Source organism: Salmo salar, chromosome 09 (genome assembly GCF_965601325.2).
Source record: "Salmo salar chromosome 09, fSalSal1, whole genome shotgun sequence".
In the NCBI taxonomy this organism is placed as follows: domain Eukaryota; kingdom Metazoa; phylum Chordata; class Actinopteri; order Salmoniformes; family Salmonidae; genus Salmo; species Salmo salar.
In genome coordinates, this window is record NC_138299.1 from 18,071,954 (window position 1) to 18,088,512 (window position 16,559).

The 16,559-nt window shown below is 47.9% G+C and overlaps 1 protein-coding gene across 3 annotated transcripts in view; it reads left to right on the plus strand.

Moving 5' to 3' along the window:
- The window catches only part of ralgapa2 (Ral GTPase activating protein catalytic subunit alpha 2), a 150,485-nt gene that overhangs the window by 35,391 nt on the left and 98,535 nt on the right, over positions 1-16,559 (plus strand). For all 3 annotated transcript variants that reach the window (XM_014210399.3, XM_014210401.3, XM_014210400.3), the window contains exons 3-11: positions 1,166-1,215; positions 11,039-11,096; positions 12,243-12,286; positions 12,411-12,591; positions 13,071-13,186; positions 13,390-13,528; positions 14,363-14,568; positions 15,013-15,255; positions 15,629-15,808. In XM_014210399.3, the coding sequence (XP_014065874.2) occupies positions 1,166-1,215; positions 11,039-11,096; positions 12,243-12,286; positions 12,411-12,591; positions 13,071-13,186; positions 13,390-13,528; positions 14,363-14,568; positions 15,013-15,255; positions 15,629-15,808 (1,217 nt within the window). The remainder of the gene's footprint in view (positions 1-1,165; positions 1,216-11,038; positions 11,097-12,242; positions 12,287-12,410; positions 12,592-13,070; positions 13,187-13,389; positions 13,529-14,362; positions 14,569-15,012; positions 15,256-15,628; positions 15,809-16,559) is intronic.

Below are 16,559 nucleotides of genomic sequence, written 5' to 3' on the forward strand. Positions count from 1 at the left end.
ATTGTGGATGAATAATATTACATTGTATTGTACCCTACAAACTTTTTCCATCGATCTCTTGTCCAAAATGTGTTTGTTGCTAGCAATATTCATAACAAACATCTAAATGCATAATAATAATATTTTCAGATCTGGCTGCAGACCTCTGCAGTACTTCACTTTGGGAACCCCTGGATTAGTATTGCTGGGAGCTAATAATAACCTAGAAAGTGCATCATGGCAAGCGTACATTTCCCAGAACCCTCTCCTTCTCAGAACACACTCCACACTGACATTACTCCTTGAGTTTAGTGCAGGATTCTCAGAGACATGTACTCTAGGTAAACCCGTTTAGATGGAGGGAGGAGAACAGAGAAGAGCTTGATCTGGCCCGTTATCTAACCCAAGGTGGAGGTACACTACACTCCGATCTAAGTGCTTAGTGGGTACAGCACAGCCAGGGGTTGTTTCTGGACAGGGCCTTCTCTACCCCCCTGCTGTCAGTCTGTTTGTTGATGAATGGGCCCTGTAACACACACCCCTCTATGGGTCCTCTCCCCAAGTCCCCTTCCAGCACTTACTCTGAGCCCTGGGTGACTACCTCCATGTTTAATGCATGCTCCGTCGTAGGGCCTTCAATAATTAACCCACTCCACTTTCCCCATCCTCACTACTCTTTTAAAGCACTGTTCTGATGACATGGTTGAGAGGGCCCTCCATGTTGTCCTCCTCACAGCTTCAGACCCTAGCTCTATTTTGATCATGACCTTGGGAGGAAGTGACCTCCGGTATACCGGCAGCTGCCTCGTTGTAGTGCTCATAACTCGTAAAGATCTTTTATATATACACAGACAGACAGACAGACAGACAGACAGACAGACTCATGAAAGTCACATGACTGTCAGGGCTTTGGAATGATGAAGTACGTTAGCCACGTTCATTCTGGCCCTAGAGAGCTGCAGGGTCTGCCAGTTCTCATCCAAGTCAATATGTCTCACTTCATTGTAAGAGAGAACTCGCATCCCCAGTGTTGTGATCAATTAGGACTTACACAAGTGATCTGGATGATAAGCAGATGCTGGACTACAGAAGGAAGTTTGGAAACCACTGAAGTGAAAGGAAGTACACGTTTCCCCAATGTTGAACTGTCTTTTATGGATGAAACTGACTCTCTTCTCTCTTTCAGGGAACAAATCTCAGAGGGAGGAGCTGGACTCTATCCTCTTTATTTTTGAAGTAAGTCTGTACCTTTCTGTTCTGAATCATGGTGATGATTCCCTGATGTCTAGTGACAGTTCCAGCCATAGACATGGATCAGATCTGTCTCTGGGGTTATGGCATTTCAACCCGTTTACTCAGCTCTGCATTCAGCTGAAGGGAGGGGCCAACACCGTTTCCTTGGCGCTAATTCGACCTGCCTGCCTACTTCCTGAATTCACATCAAATAGAAAAGGAAAGGGGGTTGTTAAGAAATAAATAGACCCAGCTTGATGTTTTTTCACCAGTGTTGAAGGCAGTACACACAGATGGCAGAAACCTTGCTGTGTACTGTATTCATTCGCAGGGTTTTTGTTCAGTAGAGATGAGTGTTGTGTGGGCTACATGGTTTATAAACAGCTTGACTGATGTCATTCTCCAGTCTGGTGCTTCTCCTGGAGGTTAAAGTCCCCCACCTTGTTTTCCCACCTGACTCAAACAGCAACTCCAGTTTCCAATGCAAACAGGCAGCTCTCCACTAACATTTGGTCCTGGCAGGGCCGGGCTGGCTGGCAGTCTCTGGAGGAGAGGCGAAGAGAAGCTAGAAGAGAGCATATGTCCAGGTCCTTTCAGTGGAAATGGAGTCTGTGTGAGGGGAGTGTTCTTCTCACTGTGTCGACAGTGGTCATTCTAGCAGGACAGAGGAAGAGGAGACCAGGGCTGAGGTCTGGACATGGGCCCACTGGTCTCTCAGTGTGAGATCGAGGCTAAACGGTGTCAGCAGGCCATATACTCTACTCCAGGGACGGGAAACTGGCAGCCACTGTGGCCCCTCATGATGAGTTCAGATTTTTTGTGGCCCCCACTCCAATCAAAGTTGCCTGTCCCTTCTCTACTCTGTCAGAGAGCTACCCAGGCATCTTCAACGTATTCTCATTTTACATCAAATCTATCACCATATGTGGACTGCATTTGGCTTGTTATTCGCAAACTTACTGGTGTGAGGTGCAGAACATGCTATATATATATTGTGCTTTATTGGCATGCTGGTATTGCAGGTGTACGTGATATCCTGTGTTACTGACAGTCAGCTGCTTACAGTCTTTCTCCTGTATTGACCGTTGAGTGAGAACTTCACGGACGGAGTTCAAACTGTATTTGTGATACCGGACTTTCACCTGACTGAACTTCTCTCTCCGTACATTTTGAAACCTGGACTCCAGTCAAGCTGACATCCAACCCGGTATTGACAGGAAGTGCTCTCTGTGTGTTCATGTGGCATGAAGCTAGGCTTCAGTCTGGCTTTCTGTCTCCCTCCACAGCACGAGAAGTCTATCTCCCTCCACACGCGCCCAGTCATATGGCCTCGGATTCCACATCAAATCAAATGTATTTATATAGCCCTTCTTACATAAGCTGATATCTCAAAGTGCTGTACAGAAACCCAGCCTAAAACCCCAAACAGCAAGCAATGCAGGTGTAGAAGCACGGTGGCTAGGAAAAACTCCCTAGAAAGGCCAAAACCTAGGAAGAAACCTAGAGAGGAACCAGGCTATGAGGGGTGGCCAGTCCTCTTCTGGCTGTGCCGGGTGGAGATTATAACAGCACATGGCCTAGATGTTCAAATGTTCATAAATGACCAGCATTGTCAAATAATAATAATCATAGTAGTTGTCAAGGGTGCAACAAGTCAGCACTTCAAGAGTAAATGTCAGTTGACTTTTCATAGCCGATCTTTGAGAGTATCTCTACCGCTCCTGCTGTCTCTAGAGAGTTGAAAACAGCAGGTCTGGGACAGGTAGCACGTCCGGTGAACAGGTCAGGGTTCCAGCAGGTCTGGGACAGCAGGTCTGGGACAGGTAGCACGTCCGGTGAACAGGTCAGGGTTCCATAGCTGCAGGCAGAACAGTTGGAACCGGGGACAGCAAGGAGTCATCAAGCCAGGTAGTCCTGAGGCATGGTCCTAGGGCTCAGGTCCTCCGAGAGAGAGAGAAAGAAAGAAAGAAAGAAAGAGAAAGAGAGAATTAGAGAGAGCATATTTAAATTCACACAGGACACCGGAAAAGACGAGAAATACTCCAGATGTGACAGACTGACCCTAGCCCCCCCGACACATAAACTACTGCAGCATAAATACTGGAGGCTGAGACAGGAGGGCTCAGGAGACACTGTGGCCCCATCCGATGAAACCCCCGGACAGGGCCAAACTGGTAGGATATAACCCCACCCACTTTGCCAAAGCACAGCCAAAGCACAGCCTCCGCACCACATGCCTTTTTTAAAATATATTTCTAGGTTATCCTTTGAAAAAGAACTAATATTGAAAGCAGCTTAACCCAAGTGTGTTCCCCTTTAGCCCCGTGTGCTTTTACAGTGTGCCGAGAAGATAAGCTCTGAGTGGTGTGTACAGGACCGATACGAACAGCTTTGATCCTCAACTGACACACTGTGTTCCCTTGTCTCTGAGCTGCTAGATTAGACATGTTGGATCGGACGTGGCTGTTTATAACAGTACGGACTTGATATACCAGGTCTTTCTGCGAGAGCGTACACCTGCCACTAATGAGTGTCGTTTTGTGTTCAGCCACCAAAGAAAGCATTCACTTGTACAGTGTAAAGGGGATAGATTGTACAGTAGAAAAGGCCTGGAATAAGTTCCTAGAAGAAGGTTTTTGAAGGTGTGCACAGGTTTATTTCCTTCTGTTCTCAAGGGAGGGCATGTGCCTGTTGTCGGGCCCTTCGGTGCTGTGTCTTTGTACTCTTGCTTTTGGATCAGATTCAAATTGCCGACGTCTTGTGCCGTGAACCGCAATGCCCCTAGTACTGTAGCAAGTCTGTATCAGCCGTTTTAGTTAGGCTCGTCAATCAACCATAAAGTCATCCTCAGACAGCACAGAGGTGGGTGTGTGACTGGATGGCTGCAAGGATAAAGCCATTAGTCACTCCGCCACGCTTTGTGACACACTTTTTAATGAGGCTTGACAGACGGGCCAAGAATAAAGGATCTCTCTGCCTTCAATAACCCACTTTGTGAAGTCATCCGGGTAAGTCTCCAGATACCCCACTGAAAGTAGCAAGCTACCTGCTCCAAGTTGTCTCAGCTCTCCAAGGAAAGATGAGAAACTAGGCTACACATTCCCCGTCCGTCAAACTAAGACCCCATCTCTGGGCCTGCTTGACGTGTCCCCAGCGTGTTATTGTTTTGACCTGGCTGTGCTGTGGAGATGACTTTACTGTCACCGTGGTGCGGTATGTGAGCCCCCTTTCTGAGGGTGGCTTGGGGGGGGGGTCATCCTCTGTGTAGCAGAGCCTGCTAGAGGGGTAATGGGTCTTTTTGTTTTCCCTCAAACCAGCACCCCCACCCCCTGCCATCGTCGCCCGCCACCTCCCTGCTCTCTCTGTGTGTGGTGGCATTGTCAGGGACAGCTTGTGCTGTTGCACTCGCGTGTTGCGTGTGTGTGTTGTGTGGTTACACCACGGTATGATGAGGTGCAGAGAGCCTGTGTACTGCTCTTCATGCCACAGACACACAATGTCATAGCATACCTGTATGTCTGCCCTTCAACACGCCTCTTAACACACACAGTTAACGAGTTCAGTAACCAGCCTAATCAAATTCTGCCCCTGACAATACCGAACCGATGCCCGTGCCGTCCCTTATTCAGTCCATGTTTTAGGCAACCTACTAGTGCTACAGTCAAATGCCTGTTTTCTCTTGAATGATCTCACTCACTGATCTAATGCACAACAGAAACGGACTGATTCCTCTCAGCCAGACGCATCACATTAACAGGGTATCACACGTTCAAAGGCAACCGTCGGAGGCGATGCCGCAGCGTGACATAAAAGCCGAGGACAGAGGGCTGCTAGCCTGCACTGCACGCTGCATGTTTGCTAAGTCATGCTGTGAATACCACTTCTGTTGAACTTGATCGACCCTGGCTGCCTCCCATGAAACACTTGCCTGCCTTCACTCAGATTGGCAGTAGGCATAACGGCTGCTTTCTCCCAGCCCTGGCCTGCCTCTACCCATCACTTCCTCACTTTCCTCTGTGTCCTCACTGCCAAGAGGGAGCAGGCTTTCGCTAGGCCACTGTAGCGGACACTACACGCTAGAATAGGTACACACTGACTGCACAGTATTTGCACCTAGCCTACAAGTGGGCTAATCAGTCAACGTCTTTGCAGTAGTTCATATGATGAGGCCACACTGTGTGTGTGTGTGTGTGTGTGTGTGTGTGTGTGCGCGCACCTTCCTTATATTGAGTTGCACCCCCTTTTGGCCTTAGAACAGCCTCAATTGGTCGGTGAATGGACTTTACAATGTTGACTCCAATGCTTCCCACAGTTGTCAAGTTGGGTGGTGGACCGTTCTTGATACACACGGGAAACTGTTGAGCCTGTAAAACCCAGCAGCGTTGCAGTTCTTGACGCACTCAAAGCGGTGCGCCTGGCAACTACTACCATACCCCGTTCAGAGACACTTCAATCTTTTGTCTTGCCCATTCACCCTCTGAATGGCACGCGTACACAATCCAAGGCTTGTCTCAAGGCTTAAAAATCCTTATTAAACCTGTCTCCTCCACTTCATCTACACTGATTTAAGTGGATTTAACAGGTGATCAATAAGGGATCACGGCTTTCACCTGGTCAGTCTGTCATGGAAAGAGGTGTTCATAATGTTTTGTACAGTCAGTGTAGATACAGAACATCAGTCAGTCTTCAGGCTACACACTTTTCAATTAATTACAGATTATTTCCTGCTGTACCGACAAATTGTAGCACATTTGAGTAGGTGGATGAGGAACAGTTGTGAAACGCTGTGGAAGAGCGGCACTAATTACAGCAAGTAGGTGGAAGTTATGGAACATCGCTCTAGACCTCTGGCGTCATTGTCACAAGACGGGACTCCCAGACCCACTGACTCATGGTTATTTACCCTCCCTCGTGGCAGAGGTGACGGGTCAGTGGACAGGACATCATTGGAAATTTGTGAGAGGCACACACAAATAGTAAGTTATTTTTGTGTGCAGTACACAAGTCTGTAAACAGTGCATTTCAATCAGAAAAACATTTTTGTTGATCTCGGGGTTGTGAGACTGGCTGTGGTTCTGATCAGGTTAGGGGTTGTGAGACTGGCTGTGGCCCTGTGGTTCTGACCAGGTTAAGGGTTGTGAGACTGGCTGTGGTTCTGACCAGGTTAGGGGTTGTGTGACTGGCTGTGGTTCTGACCAGGTTAGGGGTTGTGGAACTGGCTGTGGTTCTGACCAGGTTAGGGGTTGTGAGACTGGCTGTGGTTCTGACCAGGTTAGCGGTTGTGAGACTGGCTGTGGTTCTGACCAGGTTAGGGGTTGTGAGACTGGCTGTGGTTCTGACCAGGTTAAGGGTTGTGTGACTGGCTGTGGTTCTGACCAGGTTAGGGGTTGTGGAACTGGCTGTGGTTCTGACCAGGTTAAGGGTTGTGTGACTGGCTGTGGTTCTGACCAGGTTAGGGGTTGTGGAACTGGCTGTGGTTCTGACCAGGTTAAGGGTTGTGTGACTGGCTGTGGTTCTGACCAGGTTAGGGGTTGTGAGACTGGCTGTGGTTCTGACCAGGTTAAGGGTTGTGAGACTGGCTGTGGTTCTGACCAGGTTAAGGGTTGTGTGACTGGCTGTGGTTCTGACCAGGTTAAGGGTTGTGGAACTGGCTGTGGTTCTGACCAGGTTAGGGGTTGTGGAACTGGCTGTGGTTCTGACCAGGTTAGGGGTTGTGAGACTGGCTGTGGTTCTGACCAGGTTAGGGGTTGTGAGACTGGCTGTGGTTCTGACCAGGTTAGGGGTTGTGGAACTGGCTGTGGTTCTGACCAGGTTAGGGGTTGTGGAACTGGCTGTGGTTCTGACCAGGTTAGGGGTTGTGAGACTAGCTGTGGTTCTGACCAGGTTAGGGGTTGTGGAACTGGCTGTGATTCTGACCAGGTTAGGGGTTGTGGAACTGGCTGTGGTTCTGTGGTTCTGACCAGGTTAGGGGTTGTGGAACTGGCTGTGGCCCTGTGATTCTGTAACCAGGGGACCTCCGAGTGAAGTGTGTGTGTCTGCTTCCCCAGTATCTGGGCTGCGACCTGACTCTGAGCCCAGCCATCTGTCACCCAGCCCCTGACTCACCACTCTGAGCCCAGCCATCTGTCACCCAGTCCCTGACTCACCACTCTGAGCCAAGCCATCTGTCACCCAGTCCCTGACTCACCACTCTGAGCCCAGCCATCTGTCACCCAGTCCCTGACTCACCACTCTGAGCCAAGCCATCTGTCACCCAGTCCCTGACTCACCACTCTGAGCCCAGCCATCTGTCACCCAGTCCCTGACTCACCACTCTGAGCCCAGCCATCTGTCACCCAGTCCCTGACTCACCACTCTGAGCTCAAGGCTGCTCTGACCTACAGACTGGGAAAGCCCCAGTCTGTCCAGAATACACAGAATACACTTCAATAGGGTGGTGCTCAGAGGGTTTTTAATATACCTTATTTGATGCAACACCCTCTATGGCAATATGCCTTTGGGTAAATGAAAGCAGAGCTCTGTGAGCTAAATTGATGTTACTTCTCTCCACTATTTTTGGATATCAGCCAGCGACTGAGTAGGCCAGCCTACTCTCCAGTCAGTGCTGTAGTAGAGAGACAGGACGGTAATCATGTTATGAAGGAAAGAGGACATGGAGGAGAGGAACGCGCTCGATTTACACAGCTCTCATGATTTACTGTGCTAGTCTCTGCCGTCGCTCACGGGGGCAGACGATTGGCTGTGATTGATGTCAGTTTAACTGCTCGCCGCAGAGCCGAACCATTAAAATGCTGGGTATGTAAATGTGAATGTTCCAAGTAGGTCATGAATAAAATAATGTCAACCTGTATCGTGGCTGCCCGTCAACACCTCTCCTCTGTCTCTGGGTTAATGGCCTCATCTTCCCCTTCGTGTGCATCAAGGGTGGAAGAGCTCAATGGCTTTTTTATTGGCTTGTTTTCTACTAGCCGACATCCTTCAGGAGAATGAGCATGGAGCCACTGTGTTTTCCTCCTCTCCGGTTTGGATTAGGATTGTCAGATCTTCCGCAGGAGACTTCTGCTGCAAATATCAATGCTTATTTACAAGCGTTGGCGCTTGCAAAGCCAATGGCCGTGGGTTCGATTCCCGCCGGGGCCACCCATATGTCAAAAGGAATGCACGCATCGACCGTAAGTGACTTTGGAGAAAGTGTCTGCCAAATAGCATAAATGTAAGCCTTCACCTGACCACACTAGAGAGTTTAGATTTGTCATTTCATGCATTGCTGTCGAGTAGTAGTCTAGGCCTTAGTTTGCCTTATTTACCTAGTCCGCCTTACTGGCAGTGGGTTGAACTTGTACTCACCGGCCCTGTCAAAAACAAATCCTAGCTGATCATTAAAAGGTTGTTTTTTAAGACCTGCTATGAAACGTAAGGGTCAGCGAATTCCGCTTGCTTTGACTTTGACAAAAGTGGAATATGTGAATACTGATCGGACTGGTAGTCATTAGCTTGAGGAAGATCTACAGTGTATTGTTGCTGTCACCTACTGGTCAGAGAGTAGTATGAAGACATTTCACGAATGCCCTTTTGGTTATAGGTGTGCTACATTGCATGTCTGATAAGCTTGTTACGACCAAATGTAGATGTCGCGCAAGCAAGAACTCCGTTTGATAGGCTACTTAACCGATCCGATCAGAACCATATTAGGCCTACTTCTATTTGATAGGCTATAGACTGTCTTCAGTTGAGCTCAGTATCTACTTCTACAAACGGCTGGTGATTTGGTTTCCATGTAAATGAGTAATCCACTGTTTACACTGTGGGGGTTGGCCTGGAAACATGTTTAGTCTTTCACTGTATGACCGGGCATTTTACTTTCACATATCATGTCATCCAGGCCTAGTGATCTACTTAACTGTCCTACACATTTGAGTTACTCCCAACATTTTCAATGCAGGTTCACGCGATAGTTGAATAAATGACAGTGGACTGTGACCCTGCTCTATTCGCCTGCTGTGGCTCTCAGGGCTATGATGGTCACATGCCTGCCTTGCCGCTCACTTCCAACTCCACTGCGACTGACTGACTGCCCTATAGAAACGAATGTCTCTGGCTCATTTATAGCTGGTTTAAGAAGGTTTCCTCGTGTTTTCTGGAAAGTAAGCTCGCTCTTAACATGAGTTGAAACTCCACCGAATCCTGTTGCCTTATTCACCAACTTTTCTCATTGTTGCGTCAAAACAAGGATGAGAGACTCCACAGGTGCACCAAAGTGAAGCTTAAATCAGTGGGTACAATGACGACAACAAAGTCTTCGTAGTTCTCCTGAGGCCGTCTGTGAGCGCTGGAAAGCCCTTGTGGGACACCTCTGGTAGAAGTGTATTCTGAGTCATGTACGCCCTGTGGCTGGAAACCTAAGTACGGATCATGTAAATGTGGTTGGAGTTGGACGCGTCCCTCCATAATACCCCATCTTTATGCCTGGAGTACGTCTCCAGATTAGAGTAACTCAGTCAGCCCGCTCTGCTCAGCCCCTTTGTCAGGCTCACAGCGCTTCATATCAGCCAGTAAAGTCCCATTGTTGCGGCTGCTGTTCCCACCGCCGCGGGGAGTCTCCCCGCTTCTGCTCCGCATTCCCTGCCTTCCCCTGGACGAAGGGTGGGTGTTACACACACACACACCACCCTCCCTCTCTGGAAACCACACAGGCTTAGACTGACCCCCCCACTGTTTTACCACCTAGAGTAATGTGTCTGCATCTCCAAGGAGAGCATCAGTGCTGGGAGCTGTGCATGTCTAATCCCAGCCGGGATCAATAGAAAGGTGCGATAGAGAAGGACATGTATCATCACGCTCTGGATCAGAGAGGAGTCAACCAGGACACAGGGACACCAGGAGTGATGGCTGTCTGTCAGATTTCTGTTTCTATCACTGAGAAGGAGAGGGATTTAGACGGAGAGTGGAGTAGACACGAGGAGAGATGCACAACGAGAGAGAGAGAGAGAGAGAGGTGGAGGAGGGGAGAAATACAGAGCGGTAAACCGAGATGTGCTGTACTCAAAACATTAAATGAGTTTTGGAAGCCATAATGTGGCATGGCTGCTCTCCTCTTGGCCACTGATCCAGGATCTGGCTTCTCTCGCTCTTTCTCAATGCTCTGCATGTGTGGACTCTTCCTTCAGTCTCTATTTCTCAAGACCCACTGCAAATTCAGTTTGCATGTATAGCTACTGCTGGTGAGGACTAGGGTAGGGTTGCTCTACCAAGTGGTTCATCAATTACCCACAATCCACTGGCCATTATCAGACCAGCCACCACACACTGCACATTCCACAGTGGTGTCCTCTCTTCTCATCCCCCCTGTCTCTTTTTTTATCCCCCCCAGAGGGACCCAGTTAACCCCTCCCTCAGTGGAGGATTAATTATGGCCTGCTGAAAGGTCACACGCTCTAATTGAGTTGTAAATTCCATGGTTGGCGAGGTGATAACATTTCCAGCGTTGTCCCGTGTCACCGGGGCCACCCCTATAGCAGGCCGGAGACACACGGAGGAGGAGGAACAGAGAGCAGTGACTACTGGTTGACTGACAAGGCTGCTATGCTTTTCTAAGTGGGCTCTGTTTAGGATGTATGGCTGAACAGCTTAGCAACATGGCCCTGTCTAGTGTGTGTGGTGTGCAAAAGTGAGTTGTTTAAAGCCTATCGAGTACATTTTTGCTGTCCTCTCTCCATGTGTGATCAGGTTTCTCTGCTCTGTCTCTGTGTCCTGATTTGTCTGTTCGGAGAAAGACACTTCAGCCATTTGTGCTAATGTTTTACACGTTCCTTCCCATCTTCTCCAGAAAATTCTGCAGCTTCTACCAGAACGAATCTACAGTCGATGGCAGTTCCACAGTATAGGTATGTACCAATGAATCAGCTGTTTCTAAGTTGGTACTCACTCTACCCTCCTTGAATAGGCCTACAGTGGTAATATTTGCATTCTTCTGCATTGGTACATTAGTCAAAGGTCTGTCCCCTCCTGTGTTACTACAACCACCGAAATAAACCACGGAAGCATAGATTATTGGCACAACCACGCTTTAACAGTTCGTGTGAGAAGAAAATAATTAGTCGCGGAAGGAGAGGTAAATGAAAAATGCAAATGAGAGCTTCATTTGAAATGCAAATTGGTAATTGAATTATGCGTCGCTCGGTTTCAGCCTCGCAAGCAGCGATAACCTCAATTATAATCTTCTGTTTGTCAGCCGTTTCCCTAAAGCGACGAGGCAGAGATCGTCGCCGCGGATCAACCCCTGGGGCTTATTGCTCCAAATATGGAGGCTCATCTTCCCTCGGCAGTCCCCAAACACGCTCCCTAGTCCACAAAACACCAGCTAAAACCTGTCCCTCCTTCCCTAGCCTCATCCTTAAGGAGTCACCTCACCTAGACAACGGTTGCCTATCATTGACCCTGCTGCCCAAAGTAGGTAGAGGACAAAACTCATTAGCAACACGGACAAGGAACGTCATAAGCTGTCGAACTTATAGTCAGATGCAGAAAGACAGGGCCCAGTGATGTCTTTTTAGGCCCCCCTCCACTAGAGAAACAAGCATTTACAGACCGTCACCTGGTGGAAAATCTATCTCGGTCTCTCCTTTATGTCTCATTTCCAATCTCTTGGAGCCTAGGAGTTGGGATTGGAAGCAATTTATTCTTCATTTTTTTCCCAACACATTGATTTAACCTGATGAGTGGAGAAGCAGGCATTTAGCAATCAGAGCAATGTCTCATTTGATTACCGCAGACCTGATTGGCTTCATAACTGCACGCCAGGCAATTGATGTTCATTTTCATCAGGAGAATGAGCAGCCTTCCCTCCCTGACTGGTTTATCACCACCCCCAAGGTCAATATTTACTGATGGAACAGACCGACGTGCTTGTCTCTCTGTGTTAAGTGTAACTGTGTGTTATATCTCTAGTACACATGAGGTGGAAGGCACATCTCTTTTGTTGGTGTCAGGGTTGTCCTCTGTTCTTCATGCTTTCTCGCTTTCCGTTGCAGGTTCTATTCTGAAAAAGCTTTTGCACACTGGAAATTCGTTCAAGGTGAGACTTGTTTTGCGTTTTCTAACACAAACTTGCACATGTTACTCCCACGTGACTGAAGGAGACGGAGCAGTCTGACCCTGTTCCGTGTACAGTAACCTGTCCCCTGTCCTCCTGCATGCAGATCAGATGTGAGGGAATTCGTCTGTTCCTGCTGTGGCTGCAGGCCCTGCAGAATAACTGTGCAGAGGAGCAGTTCCTCATCTTCGCCTGCCTGGTGCCAGGCTTCCCTGCCGTGCCCTCCACCAGAGGACCCTGCACCCTGGATACCATCATCTACAACCCTTTCTCCAACCCGCCCGATGGTGAGACCCCTCATCGTGTTTTACTATCGTTGTCGGGACCAAGCGATTTCATTTCCATTCAAAATCCTATTTTCCGTAACCCATAACCCTAACACCTAAGCCTAAAATAGCCTTTTTCCTTGAGGGGACAGGCAAAATGTCCCCAGTTGTTCTGAATTTTCCTTGTTTTAATATCCTGGACTTTTTGTCCCCACAAGGATAGTAAAACCAAACACACACGCTCAGCACACCCCAAGGCTCCCCCTGCTCCGTCTTCTGGTCCCCTTGTCCTTACAGTTGAATGTGTCTCAGTTTGTTGTTCAGACCTGTTTCAGTGCCGTCTGGAAGTTGTGCAATTTGAGCTGGGGCAGCTGACTGTGATTGTCTGGGTCCTGGGGAACTACACTGATTATTTCATGAAATGGGCTGCTGGAGTGAGATGAAGGCCGTCCTCACTCCTCATTCACTCTCTCGCTCTGTTTCTCTCTCTGGCTCAACAGCCAAGGTGGTGCCTGAGGAGATTACCCCGCTGGTGCCAGCTGTGCCAGGGGAGAAGCTGGCAGACGACCAGACCTGCTACATCCTCCAAACCCTGCTCAAGTTTATGGTTGTCCAGGTGAGGCTCCTGCTACAATATTGTCCTTCCTCGACAAGACTGGATCACTCTGTGGCCTCGGTCAAATACTTTTAAAATGCATAATCTAATGAAATGAGGCCATTCTTTCCTGTAAAAACAATGTGATGGATCCAGTACCAAGCTTGTATGGGGCCTATTGTCTGGCTGTGTTGTGACTCAGTCTGCCTCTTTGTGTCTGAAAGGCGTCCAGTTCAGAGTGGAAGAACAAAGACAACCAGGACACCGGCTTCAGGTTTCTCTTCAGTCTGTTCAAGAAGTACTACCTTCCTCACCTCTTCCCCTCCTTCACCAAGCTCACCAACCTTTACAAGCCGCTTTTAGGTAGGGGTGTGGGTGTGGGTGAGTCCGTGCATGTGGGGTTGTATTCCCTTTGCTATGAGCAGCCTTTTTTTCTTACACCGTTATGTCACCGTGGGTCAATTTGCAAAAACTCAAGGGCTTACTCCATTTGAGATTCTGAATGTGCAGCTTGACTCTTTAACACACTCCTGGTAGCTTTAAAAAAAAAAAAAATATTAAAGTGGCATGCAAATTGGGTATTAGCTACTCTCCTGAGAAGCAGCTTTGGATAAATGTTTTTTTCTTTGGAGGGGAAGTGTAATATCATGCTCCTCTATTAAACCAGGCAAGTCAGAAGTTCTAATTTATAATTGCAGCAACAGGCCTTTGCCAAGTCAAAAACTTGACCCAAAAGCTAATTACTACAGTCGATGCACACAGATTCCTGAGGCCCAGGCAATTTAGACATCTTGTCATGAACTTGATGTTTTCCTCCATTTCCCCTGTTCTAATGATCTACTCTCTGTCTGAGAGGGAATGTCTATTTTTAGCTAATTGCCAGTCAATTCAAAGGTATTCAACCCATGTTTAAATGAGGTTTCATGAATTATAGAAATTAAAATCCTTTGAAACATTAACCTGGTCCACGACGCTGTGGTTCACTGTAATTATCAGGGTTGTTCAGGTCAGTTACTTTGTGGGCTGAATTAAATATTTTCATATAATGGCCAGTAACAGCAAAAAAAGCAGCGTATTTGGATCTAGTGTAATTTCCTTATCTTTCTCTAACTCCCACTGTCTCTTTCACCTTCCGTATATATCACCCTCGTTTTCCTCTCTGTGTCTCTGACCCTTCCCTCTCCCTACCTCCCCCAGACCTCCCCCACCACAGACCAAAGCCTCTGTATGTCCCGGTGACCCGTAACAACGAGAGCATGTTCTGTACGAGAGACCAGTACCTGGCTCCCCGTGTGGCCTTTATCACCTGGCTGGTCACCTTCTTCCTGGAGAAGAAGTACGTCAGCACCGCCACCCCCAGCACGAAGAACGGGACTAACGAGGTCATCCCCAAACTCATCCAGGTAGGTCTGATGTCAAACACGCTAGTAAATACCAATAGACTTTCAGTCACTGCGCTACCGCATGTTAGCATTGGCTCGCAAAACTACCTCTCACTTCCTTCATACTGGACGCAGAGACATACAAATGGTATCCGCAAGTTCATCTGACTCTAGGGAAGTAGATAAAGTATCCCTTTAATGCAGGAAGGATTGAATGGTCAATTCCAAGGCGAGGTTTATTTTTAATGTTGATTTGGAATAATTTTATTCAACCAACAGTTAATGCTGTGTTTGTCTTGATCTTTATCATTTATACTGGAACCCAGCCCTGAACCCTCTCACTGGTACCCTGTCCAACCCGCTGCCTGTGCGTGTGTGTGTGTGTGTGTGTGTGTGTGTGTGTGTGTGTGTGTGTGTGTGTGTGTGTGTGTGTGTGTGTGTGTGTGTGTGTGTGTGTGTTTTCAGACTGTCACTGCAGGCAGTAGCAGTCAGGAGAAGGATAAAGACCGTGGTGGGGAGGGGGAGCCCAACGGCCCCACAGAGCCAGAGAAGAGCCACTCTAACAGTAGCACGCTGTCTGACCGGCGCCCCAGCGACTCCAGCCTGTGCAGCATCGACGAGGAGCACCGCAGCGTCTACGACATGGTGCACGCCATCCTGCTCTCCACACGGGACAACATCAACTTCGTCAACGAGGTCTTTCATCAGGTACAGCCCACAGCGAGATGATCACAAAGTGTTTCCAAGTGACTCAATGATGGTATAAACTAGGCTTTTCCTCAGCAGGAGCAGTTTTAGTTGTGAAGCTGATTTCCTTTGGTACCCCACTAGCTTTGGAACATGATGCTGAGTAGGAAACCATCTTATCTGTTGTGTGCTGCCCTCTAGTGCAAAGACACTATCGCTACATCAAAGCAACCCTCTTAGCTGGAGCAAATTCAGTAATTCAAGTTAAATGTCCTTAGCCACCACATCTGCTTCGTGCCATTTAGCATCCTGAAAATACATTTATTCATTATCCAACGGCCATTATCCTATTTTCTCTTGCATTATACTGTGTAATGTCTGTCTGTATCTCCAGGCCTTCCTGTTGCCCTCCTGTGAGGCGTCAGCGACCCGGAAGGTGATCAAGGTGTACAGGAAGTGGATCCTGCAGGAGAAGCCAGGCTTCATGACGGAGCCGGACAAGAGCAGACAGGCCGAGGTGGAGGAGAACCCAGAGCAGCTACTCATCACTGAGACCGATAGCACACACACACAGGTAATGGCAGTGATACACACACACACACAGGGCGGAAGGTAGCCTAGAGGTTAGAGCGTTGGGCCATTTACCGTAAAGGTCGCTAGTTCGAATCCACGAGCCGACAAGGTGAACAATGTTCCCTTGAGCAAGGCACTTATCCCTAATTGGTCCAAGGGTCGCCATTGATAATGGCTGACCCTGGCTGTGACCCCACTCTCCAAAAGTGTTTGGAAAAAAACACATTTCTGCACATTGGGATATACAAAAAAGACCTTCCTGCACATTGGGATATACAAAAAAGACCTTCCTGCACATTGGGATATACAAAAAACACCTTCCTGCACATTGGGATATACAAAAAACACCTTCCTGCACATTGGGATATACAAAAAACACCTTCTGCACATTGGGATATACAAAAAACACCTTCTGCACATTGGGATATACAAAAAACACCTTCTGCACATTGGGATATACAAAAAACACCTTCTGCACATTGGGATATACAAAAAACACCTTCTGCACATTGGGATATACAAAAAACACCTTCTGCACATTGGGATATACAAAAAACACCTTCTGCACATTGGGATATACAAAAAACACCTTCTGCACATTGGGATATACAAAAAACACCTTCTGCACATTGGGATATACAAAAAACACCTTCTGCACATTGGGATATACAAAAAACACCTTCTGCACATTGGGATATACAAAAAACACCTTCTGCACATTGGGATATACAAAAAACACATTTCCATTTCAC